General features: G+C 38.8%; 2 protein-coding genes across 6 annotated transcripts in view; one reads left to right on the top strand and one right to left on the bottom strand.

The window, feature by feature from the left end:
* Positions 1 to 12145, top strand: part of aldh4a1 (aldehyde dehydrogenase 4 family, member A1) — a 398306-nt gene that overhangs the window by 313458 nt on the left and 72703 nt on the right. The window lies entirely within an intron of this gene.
* Positions 1 to 12145, bottom strand: part of slmapa (sarcolemma associated protein a) — a 112345-nt gene that overhangs the window by 28155 nt on the left and 72045 nt on the right. For all 5 annotated transcript variants that reach the window (XM_051672454.1, XM_051672455.1, XM_051672452.1 and 2 more), the window contains 4 exons: positions 8865 to 8924; positions 6799 to 6873; positions 2391 to 2471; positions 1891 to 1950 (listed from right to left, as the gene is read on the bottom strand). In XM_051672454.1, coding sequence (XP_051528414.1) covers positions 1891 to 1950; positions 2391 to 2471; positions 6799 to 6873; positions 8865 to 8924 — 276 coding nt within the window. The remainder of the gene's footprint in view (positions 1 to 1890; positions 1951 to 2390; positions 2472 to 6798; positions 6874 to 8864; positions 8925 to 12145) is intronic.

The raw sequence follows: 12145 nt of genomic DNA on the forward strand, positions 1-12145 counted from the left end.
AAGAGGAAAATAGTTGGTTTCTATATTTCCCCTTGAAACAGTCCCTCTGCTCTTGCAGGATAAATGCTGGGACTACGTACATGTGCAGTAATGGAAATGGTTGTGTGGGAGCCAAATCTGTGGATGTACTGCTGTCTGGAGTGACTCAGCAGGGTAAGAGTAGATGAACAATCGACATTTTCAGCATGAGTGGGTGCGAGTCACAACTGAGCTCATGACATTTGAGACAAGAGGGGCTAAATACAAATGCACCCATTCTGACAATTAGAAAACAAACTTACAGTAAAAGAGATTAGAGGCAGTTCAAATACATGTCTTTGTAATGTTTATTTAACACCATTAACTGACGTAACTGGTGCTTAAACCCGTTTATTATTATCCTCTATATTAAACCTTAGTTGAAATTATGTTGGCTTGGCAGGTCTGAGGAGGTCTAATGGGGGTCTCATGAGGTCTAATGTGGTCTGAAGTGGACTCTTTGGGTCTGATGAGGTTTGATGGGATCTGATGTGGCTTCCAAGGGGTCTGATGAGGTTGAATGTGGTCTGATGAGGTCTCTTGGGGGTCTCATGAGGCCTAATGTGGTCTGACGTGGACTCTTGTGGGTATGATGAGGTTTAGTGGTGTCTGATGTGGTTTCTAGGGGGTCTGATGGGGTCTCTCTGGAGTTTGATGAAGTCTAATGGAATCTGATGTGGTCTCTTGGGGGTCTGATTTGGTCTGAACGGGTCTGATGAGGTCTTATGTGGATTCTTGTGGTTCTGATGAAGTCTGGTGTGGTTCTGATGAATTCCATGATGTGGTCTAATGAGGTTTTATGTGGACACTTAGGGGTCTTTAAGTCTAATGGGGTCTGATATGAATTCTAGGGTGTCTGATGAGGTCTCTCAGGGGTCTGATGGGGTCTAATAGAGTCTGGTGTGGTCACTTAGTTTTCTGATGTGCTTTCTAAGGGGCATGATGCAGTTTGTTGTTGTCTGATGAGGTCTGATGGGATATGATGGGGTCTAATTGGGTCTTATGTGGTCTCTCTGGGGTCTGATGAGGTCTCTTGGAAGTCTGATGGGGTCTGATAAGGTTTCATGTGGACTCTTGTGGTTTTGATGAAGTCTAAAGTGGTCTGTTGAGGTCAGATGTGGACTCATGGGGGGTCTTCTTAAGTCTAATGAGGTCTGATGTCATTTCTAAGGTGTCTGATGAGGTCTCATGGAGTCTGATGTGATCACTTGGTTATCTGACGTGGTTTCTAAAGGGTCTGATGTGGTCTAATTGGGTATGATGTGGTCTCTAGGGGGTCTAACTTAAGAAATGCCGTTAATAAATACAAACTAATTAAATGCTACTTTGAAACTCTGAAATCAAAAACACTAATAACATTTAGAACACAGAAAAAGGCTAAATAAATACATTTCAGCAGTTCAAACAAACCCTAATCCCATCAACAGCTTGTTTCTTCCGACTGACAGAAGTTTGCACGGCAGCTGTACGTGACATTGTTAAAGCATTCTGTGCACTTCCTGTCTAATTGAGCTGTAATTGGTTTACATTCCATTCTGTCCTCCAGCAGACCATAAATGAGGCAGGGGCAAAGATTTTCGGGTACATGTGAACCGGGATGACGCACGTACACCTGTTCAACAACTCAAGCTCACTGGTAACACCTTATGAGCCCACCGCTGTTACCTCCATTAGATATACACCATATATAGACACACTGGGGAGGAACACACCCTGATTAGCTGTACAGTTGTGCTGCATGCCAATGCACTGAGCTCTAATGAGTGTAGATAAAGAGCGTGACTAACACTATAGTCCAGCCAAATAACACACATACACATCAACACTGGCATTTCCAACAGGGAAGTTAACACAAAAGAATGGAAAGATTACCTTTCAGAAGAGAAACCCTGTTTTGAGTCTCGTTCTGTTCTTGTTCATCCATCTGTCCGTCTGGATAGGAAGAAAAACAAAGAATTAAACAAATAAAGAAACAAAAAATGAACAGAAAAAAAGACAGAACAAAAAGAAAACAAATGAAAAATAAACAAAAAAAAATTACAATACAGAAAAAACAAAAAACAGAGCGAAGAACGAATGAAAAAAGGAAAAGCAGGCAGAAAAAAAGACAAAGCAAGAAAAAGAATAAACATGAAATAGACATATGAAAGACAAAAAAGGGTGAAAAGTCAAAGAATTAACAAAAAGCAGGACAGAAAGGCAGAAAGAATAAATAAAATGAAAAATGGACGTACGAAAGAGACAAAAAGACAAAGAATGAATAAAAAAGTCAGAAAGAATTAAAATAAATAGAAAAATGAACGAACAGAAGGAATGAACGAATAAAAAATGAAAAAATTCAAACTGTACAAATATGCCCAAGTTTTACGTACCTGACGTGTCGTCACTGCTTTTGTCTTTGCTGGGGCTCAGAGTATCTGACATGTCACACTCTTTCACGTCTATTTGGTTTTCTGTGAGGGCAGAACGGAACACACCACTTAGAAGAGGGGGGCAAATCTATAACTCAAACAACATTACAGCAACAGAAATCATACATTTCAAACGTACAAGTTCTATACATCAAAACATCCGTCTAACCAAGAATATTTTTGATGGTTGTAAACCTATTAAGATATGATCTGAATCTACATTAGCAGGCAGTGAATAAGCCCCCTGTAGTTCATACTCTCTGGCCAGTGGTAGATATTGCCCACACATGGCCATATGTGTGACCTGGACTTCCAAAGGGAGACATAGTCACTGGCTAAAAGAGTTGCAGCTTTTGTTGTCTAATTGTTTGTTTAATAGTCTAAACCAAACTGGGGTCCTTATGAAAATTTTCAGTCACTTAGAATTGTGCGGTCAGGTAAACAAAACTTCAAAAGTTGACAATGTTTTTTTAAGTGAGAAAAAGACATGACAAGTGTCCATTTGAATATCAGTATCCTGGTCAATGTAGTCTAGATTTATTCCATTACACACAAGCATCAGACCAAACAATGACCCAATGTAATAAATATTTGGCAAAAAAAAATCTTTTGAACTCCATGTTTCCTCAATAAGAACAGTATAGTAAACCGTGACTGAATCTTAAACTATTCCATCTGATGGGATGAAAAGAAAGCAGTGATGTCATAGGGAATAGTTAAGCAGTGAATTCTGGTCTAATCTATTTGCAGAGATTGAGAGGTCAAGGTCAGGTGCCACAGCAGCTGGAAAAACCAGTGGCCGGCTATACAGTAAAACAAGAGTAGAGCATATTGACGTGTGATGTTTACGTCTTCTGGCTACACCTAGGGCTGCCACGATAATTACATTATCAACTTAATGTACGATATATGGACATGACCTCGATCATTTTTGCTGACCTCGATATTGCCCATTGTGTTTGTTTACATAAGAATGAATGTAACCACCATTTTAGCCAGTCGCGCTGCTTCTGTCCTCTTGTCTGCTCTGTGTGTCAGAGGCGGGGCTCAGGCAGCTCCTCCTCCAGGTGAAGAAAACATGTTACTCGATGCTAATAGGTGTTTTTCCCGACGACTGCATAATTCCAGCCAGAAAGTTTGGAAGTCCAAATGGAAAGCCGCATTCCACAGCTCCGGTGTGTGAACGAGCCGGTATGTCGACTTTGTTGCAAAACAGTGGCAACGAAAAGTGACAATACCTAACTAACCTAAAAGCTCATCTAAAACATACCAATCCCATCCAGTTTTCTGAGCTGGGAACAAAAACTGCAGTTGGAGAGGGGCCTTCCCGACAGTTGGCTATTACGGATGCCTTTGCCAGACAACGCAAATATAAACGTGACAGCATGAAATGGCGCATGCTCGCAGATAGCGTAACTCACTATATAGCCAATGAGATGCAGCCATTCAACACGGTCGAAAAACCAGCATTTAAAAATATGCTGCAAATTTTTGACAGGCAGTACGAATTGCCAAAGAAAACGTACACCTCCCACACTGCCATTCCAGCCTTGTACAACAAAGTGAAAGAAAACATTCTGAAGTAGATAAAAGATGTCTCCTTTTACTCTGTCACTACAGATATGTGGTCAAGCTCAAATATGACCTCACACATGAGCTTGACTATAAATTACATAACTGCTGACTGGACTCTGCAGTCAAAGTGTTTAGAGACCAGATACATAGCCCAGAGCAATACTGCTGACGTACTTGCAGAAGCCCTTCAGTCTGCTTTAGCAGACTGGTGGGCAATGGATAAGTGCAAAATGGCCTGTATAACTACAGACAACGGTGCTAACATTGTGGCTGCAATACGCAATCTTGGCTGGCCATGGCTCAATTGCTTTGGCCACAACCTCCATTTGGCTGTTTCCCATGGTTTGGACAGTGACAAGGATCACACGGCATGTGTCATGGGACTTTGCAGGAATATTGTCAACACCTTCAACCTGAGCTGGCTAAAGAAGAGAGACCTGAGGAAGGCACAGACTGAAGCCAATCTCCCCCAACACACAGTCTAGTACTGGTGAGTGATGGATAAATTGTGTTAATATGCAACACAATTTAAAGGATTAATTTAAAGTGTTATTTTTAATTTATAACTTAATTTGGGGCCTGTAATGTACATACTTTCGTGAGCATGTATGTATGTATGTATGTATGTATGTATGTATGAGATCATTGGTTACATTATAATATAACCATGTACAATTATTTGTGATAATGGAAAATTATAAAGTAGTATTTGTTGATTAATGTTGATATAGACTAACTAATGAAAAAGAACAAATGTTATCTTTCCCACAGGATGTCGCCACACGATGGGGCACCAAGCGAAAAATGACAGAGAGGGTGCTGGAGCAACTCCCAGCCATAAGACGTGTCCTGGTTGAAGATCGAAAACATGGTCACCTCAACCCAACCCGGCAGGATGTTTCTGTGTTGGAATCCATTAATGCAGCAATGAAGCCAGTGGCTGATTTCACGGATGTTCTCTCAGGGGCCAAATGTCACGGTGTCCTCAGTGTCCTGTGTTGGAACTTCTTAAAGGTGAACGTTTATCACCAGACCCCAATGACACTGCACTGACAGCACAGATAAAGGAAAACATGTGCAGGGTATTGATGGAGAAATACAGCCCACCTGAAATCCAAGACCACCTGAGAAAGGCCACCATCTTGGATCCGAGGTATCATGGTAGCATGGAGGATGCAGAGGTCTTGGATGATGTCAAACATCAGCTCTTTCAAGAGCTACTAGACATGAAAGAGGAAGAAGGAAGTGGAGAAAGTGCCAGTGGTGAGAGCTGCGAGAAGCTACAGGGGGAAATTATGGATCTGAACCTCCAGCACCCAAGAGGAAGAGGCTGAGTGACCTTCTCCAGAACAGAAGAGCACAAGTCATCAGACCCAGGCTGTATCGGTACCAAAAAGTGCAGGTTGATGCAGAGCTGACCAAGTTCCTCCAGGAAGAAGCACCTGATGCATAATCTGCTCCCTTGATATGGTGGTGTGATAATCATTGAAGAATTCCTCTAATAGCAAAGTTAGCACAAAAATACACATGCATTTGTGCAACAAACACTAGCTCAGAGAGAATGTTCAGCACAGCTGGCAGCATTGTTACCCCAGAGACATCCTGCCTTAAGCCCCACAAGGTAAACATGTTGGTGCTCCTTGCTCAGAATCTGCCTAACAATTAAAATACAGATTTGGCAGCAGATATGGCCTGTTGGCATCTGTGCCTTTGTTCATATGGACACCTGACTGTTGTTTTAAAGAGGGTTGTGTTTTTTAGCAAATGTGTGCTTATTATAACTCTATATAATTATAATTTTATAGCATATGTGTGATAATTTTCAAAAGGCACAACGCCTCGTCGCATTGGTCATATTTACTTTTTTGTTTACTTTACTATAGTATGTTGTATTTGCAGTATGTTGTATTTTTAAAAATGCAATTGCGTGATTTGGCCACAAGAGAGCTCTGTTGTCCTCGAGTTCAGTTGTTAGTGGAAACTATATCTGATGTGTTTATTCTATCCCAATACGTTCACTTTCACCCCACTTTACTGAGAAAAGAAGGTCAGGGAACAAACTCTGGATGGAAAATCTCCACACAAGTGCCTTTGTTTTATGTCCAGTGACACTCTAAAAGGAGGAGTCCTAAACTGACTTTGTTATGTCAAACATGTTACTTTGTTCTACTTGTTGTTACTTATATCTAACATGTTGTTACTTTGCAAAGTCCTAACCACTGAGAAACTGCAATGACAGTATATTGCCTGTTAAGGAATTAATGACTCTCTATACCCCAGTGCCAAATGTTTAATATTTAGTGACATCTTTGTTAACGGAGCCCGAGAGTCCATTTTATTTATTGTTTTGGTTGTGTGGTTTTATTTTATAATATTTATGAATATTTTTAAGAATTAAAAGTTCATTGCTCTTTGAAAGGGTGTACTTGCATTATTATGCTAATATATTATCATTATATCAGTGGCACAAAATGGTCTTAATTACAATAATATAATTTATCGCAATTATTTCTGGGACAATATATCGTCCAACAAAAGTAGTTATGACAGGACTAGCTACACATTTCAAACGGTGTGTATTTTAATGTTTATTGGCCAGCCCTATTCACTTCCATTGTAAGTGCCTTAGTGTAACAGTCATTTTTGCTGCTTGTTTTTAAGTAGTCTAAATATTTTTTGTGGTATTCAACATTAATGCTGTCAATTCACCTTAACTTGTTTTAAAACTGGAACAATCCTTTATTTTCGAAAGGACAAAACCTAATGCAATAAACAGACTCAAATGTGATGATACCTTTAAGTCTGTCTGGACTTGCCAGGCTGTTGTCAACGGTCGTCTGATTATTCTGAAGATGTGCATCAATGACTTCTGAGAAAGAAAAAAAAAAAAAAAAAAACACATTTAAATGATAGATTGGTTCATGTAAATGTCAGGCGGTTTTCACACTTGGTTCAATTGTTATTTAATCTGGACTAAAGTTTGATAAAAAAAAATAAAAAAAAAAATTAAAAAAAAATCACAACACATAAAAAGGGGTCATGAGACATGAGGAATAAAAATGTTCTTGATCTTTTGACATAAGATGTCATTCTACTATAAAACATACTGTAATTTTAAGAAATCAAAACTCCCTCAATAGAAAGAGAATTTAAACGGCTCATTTGGAAATTGTGGATTTTGTGACATCACAAGGACCAATATGTCAGCAAAAAACTGTCTCTACAGCAAGACATCAACGCCCACTTTTACAATGTTGCACCCTTGGCCCCGCCCACTGGCACTCAGTCAGACAGGTAAAGAGAGATGGGCCTCTGTCATGGGAGTTTTATCTACACCAAAAGGGGAATTTATCATTTGCCTAAATGATTGTCTACATAAACATGCACTAGATGAACTGCTTTTACCGGAATCATGTATCTCGTGCCGCTTTTAAAAGATGCGATGTTAAGTTAGAACTCTTCTGTGACACCCATTCAGTAGCTGTGTCTCGTTTCAAAGGCTGTGTGCTAGGTAGGACGCATCCTTTGAAGGCTGCAGTATACAGAGCGTCCTCCTTTAAACAAGCCTCGGTTAAACGAGACAGCCTTCGTAGGACAAATGGAACGTAACAGAGTGGCGTGCTGTCATAGCAACTATTTAACAAGCACAAGTGCTTTGAGGGAGAAGGGAACAAATTCCCTTTGGAAGGGAATGTATGAGGTAAATTTTAGGAGAGTTATAATAATGTAAAGAGAAAAGAGAATAGATTTTACAGGCGTACTTTTAGTCTAATACTTTAATTATATATTAATATAATTATACATATTATATACTCTGCACCCATCTACTGAGGTACTTCAACTTGGGCATTAACATGACTTCCACTTGAACATCATATTTACAGGCAAATTGGCATAATTTTAGACGTTTCCGTCAAAGCAAAGAATTGTGGGTTACGAGTGCCCACGAAGGATACACCTCTTGCATCCTCCGAATTCCCGTGAAAGATCGCATTCGAAGTGTCCTACTTGCTTTTCTGAAATGAGACAGCCTTGAGAACATATGTGGCCGACAAAAATGACCTCCACAGGACACAGCCACAGTCTTGCTGTTTTGAGTATGGACGCTTTTTTGTACCAGTCTGCGCTATTTTTAAGTTGTTACTGGTTGTTATTGGTATTAAATTTGTTGGTCTATGTAAACATGCACTAGATGGAGGTCTTTGATCATTATGATCCGTTTCCGACGATGTGCCCTGCATTTTAAGAACAGTACAAGCACAAATGAAAAAAAAAAAAAAAAAAAGTCTGTTCTGGTCCATTCCACTTATGCTTTCGAACCATATCAGCATGGATTGCTTGTGAACCAGTCACAATATTATTCAAGCTTTGCAAAGGAACAGTTAATAAAAAATGGGGCAGTTAAAAACATGATTGGACCCAACCACAAGTAACCAATTCCAATCAACTGCTGTTGTGATTGAGTGAATGGTTTAATATATTCAGATGCAATGTGTGGAGTAAGCGTTGTGTGTAAACCCTAAAATTTTGTTTTATTATATTGTGGAGCTTGTTAGTTTCAAATATACTTTATGGTTGTATTTGAGGGGCTGCATGATGTTAGCCAATCATAACAGTGGCTGTTACTTTGAAGTTTTAAGGAGGCAAAACTGAGTGTTTTAGAGAGAGGGACAGAGACAGTGTGGAAAATGATCAGTCATAACTAAATTATGACTGTTTTGGTGCAAAAAAAAAAAAAAAAAAAAAAAAAAAAAAAACTTTACTTGCATTATCAGTGCACCTCATGGAAGATAATAAAATTATATCTATATAAAAAAAAAATTGTCATGACCCCTTTAAGAAATTACTCTGTGTTCTTACCGTCAAAGTTGGACAGTTTGTTAATAGACGAGTCCACAGCCTCCTTCAACTGCCTCACCGCTGTTTAGAAAAGAAAAGGTCATGTTACTATACGTCTCTTTAAAGTCACTCAAGCAAACCAGTTGCAACTAGTAAACATTTAGAGAGAGATTAATATAAAATCTCTTACTATATAACAGTGAGGTACCTCAACCGAATTTAATTGTTGCAACAAAACTGTACATTTGTAGTATTTCCCGTCCATACAAAAAGCAAAAAAACAAATAAAAAAAAAACATGGCAAGCAGTGTTTATCATTAAAAGCTCATAGGTCTCAGAACACATGCTGGCAACAGTGAAAATCCCCAGAAGAGAGAAACTCCAATGTCAGTAGGTGATGAAATCAGAATAGACGGCATGCAGTAAGTGTTTATCAAGAATCCATGTAATGTACATGCATGCACATGTACTGAGAAATTACACCAATGTCTGCAAGAGCAAAAGCAACTGATGACTTGCATCTATACAGATGGCAAAATTTTACACTTATAAGATTGCAAGTGAATGATTAAAACAGAATAAGAACTAACTTTAAAGAATAGTTTAAGTCAAAAATGAAAAAATTCTCATAATTTTCTCATCCTCGTTCCATTCCAAACCCATATGACTGACATTCATAATTAACTTTTTTATACAAATGAAAGCATTTAGTGAGCAGGGGCCTTCAAGTTCCAAAAAGGACAAAAAGCACCATAAAAAGTCCATTAGATTCTTTTTAAGACATACAATAATTATTTGATGAACAGTTCAAAATTTAAGTTATTCACTGTATGATTTTGTTGTATTGCAAGGTGAACTTTCTGCTTAACATCTCCTTTTATGTTCCACAGAAGAAAGTCATACAGAGTTGAAACGATGACAGAATTTTTATTTTTGGGTGAGTTATCCCTTTAAATCATTACTATGGCAATCGATTTAGATATACCCGATAGTGTCTACACTGTCTGAACAAAATGGATCCTTTAAGGCTGGGGTACAAACAAAAGGCATATACCAAAATTCGATTTGACCCATTAAAAGTAAATGGCAAATCACAACAACAATTCAAAGAAACTCACTGAACTGCTTGTACAGAGTAGAAACGGGACATGTCTTTCAAGGGCATTTCTGGTGAATTTAGTAGAAGCTCTAGTCTCCATTGTGTACCTGACATCAACAACAGAGCAGTATGCTGGAGTACTCCGCTTCCTCTGTTTTTAAAAACAGACTATTACACATTTTTATTTATTTATTTTTTTTTAGCTCTATTACTAGAGCTGTTTGAAATGTTAATCAAAGACTTGCTGTAAACCAAAAGACACAATGTCAAGACACAATGTGCTTTTGTGTCTAATAATGAACGATTAAAACAATTACATCCCAATATTTTTCCAAAGTTGACGATTTTGATATATACTTCAATATTTATGCACTTGCTCATGATATTCAATTAGAGGAACAATCATTCCTCGAAACAGCCCTTGCCGATTGAAAATGTTTAAATGCAAGGAGGTAAAATACAGTAAAGATCTAGTTAAAAATCATCAAGGCATGTTTTCACACTTTTTTCACTGAAAGAAGAATATGAAATAATTTATGCACCAATTCAATTAATACATAATATTAAATAGCAATATATACACTAGGATATATCTTTGCTAAATCATTTAAAAAAATAAATTAAAAAATAGATATTTTGAACAGATTCCTGGAAATGAATCAAGCCTACCAATTATAACACGATTTTTGTTTTAGCTTTAATCATCATCAACTGTGTTCATTTATGAGACAGGGAAGGATTGTGACTAGTTTAACTGCACTTCACTGCACTAACTGCTCTTTAGGAAACTTAAAGAATTAAAATCATAGCAATATTCACAATGTTGCTTAAAAGGAATGGTTCACCCAAAAAAGAAAATCCTCATTATTCACCCTGATGCCATCCCAGATGTACAAGACTGTCTTTCTTCAGCAGAACACAAATGAAGATAGAGCTCTATCAGGTCCTTATAACAGAAGTACACGGGTGCCAGCACCTTGATGGTCCAAAAGTCATATTTACGCAGCAAATAAGTAATCCATGCGACTCCAGTCGATCAGTGAATGTCTTCTGAAGCGAATCAATGTTTATGTAAGAAACAAATCAATAACTATAACGTTATTAACTTTTAAAAAGTGCTTCCTGCCAGCAGCTGACGCTTCACATAGCTGGTCGCGTGAGTCATGCGAGAATTCCGAAGTGGCGCTTATTTTCAACAGAAGAACGAACGTCACGCGAGAGTTCGGCCGTTTCAAACTGCATCAGAGACCTGTATGGTAGCACCAATTTAAAGTTTAAAAATTTTTTCATTATCAACTTGTTTCTTACATAAATCTATTGATTCGCTTCAGAAGACATTCCCTGATCGACTGGAGTCGCATGGATTACTTTATTGCTGCCTAATTGTGACTTTTGGACTGTCAAAGTGCTGCCGCCCGTGTACTTCAATTATAAGGACCTGATAGAGATCTTCTGATCTTCTTCTAAAAATCTTCATTTGTGTTCTGCTAAAGAAAGACAGTCATATACATCTGGGATGGCATCAGGGTAAGTGAATAATGACAGAATTATTTCTTTAATAGAGCGCAACAGTGCCCGTCCACTTTTTCAGCCATCTTGGTTCTGAAAGCCTTTTTCCCATTCATTTCAAACTCGCATGAAAATATTTACAAACATTTTGATAGTAAATGTAAAGCAGTCAAGTTTCACTTTAAATGTAACATTCGTGTAATGTCAAATTTTCTTGATCATTGGGGTTCATACATGGAGTGTTAATGACAAACAGTGACTCAGAGGGGGGCCTGGGTAGCTCAGTGGTAAAAGACACTGGCTACCACCCCTGGAGTTCGCTAGTTCGAATCCCAGGGCTGCTGAGTGACTCCAGCCAGGTCTCCCAAGAACCAAATTGGCCCGGTTGCTAGGGAGAGTAGAGTCACATGGGGTAACCTCCATGTGGATGCTATAATGTGGTTCGTTCTCAGTGGGGCACGTGGCGAGTTGAGCGTGGTTGCCGCGGTGGATGGCGAAGCCTCCACACACGCTATGTCTCCGTGGCAACGCGCTCAACAAGCCATGTGATAAGATGTGCGGGTTGACGGTCTCGGACGCGGAGGCAACTGGGATTAGTCCTCTGCCACCCGGACTGAGGCGAATCATTACGTGACCACGACGACTTAAAAAAAGCACATTGGGAATTGGGCATTCCAAATTGGGAGAATTTTTT

Source organism: Myxocyprinus asiaticus, chromosome 35 (genome assembly GCF_019703515.2).
Source record: "Myxocyprinus asiaticus isolate MX2 ecotype Aquarium Trade chromosome 35, UBuf_Myxa_2, whole genome shotgun sequence".
Classification (NCBI taxonomy): Eukaryota; Metazoa; Chordata; class Actinopteri; order Cypriniformes; family Catostomidae; genus Myxocyprinus; species Myxocyprinus asiaticus.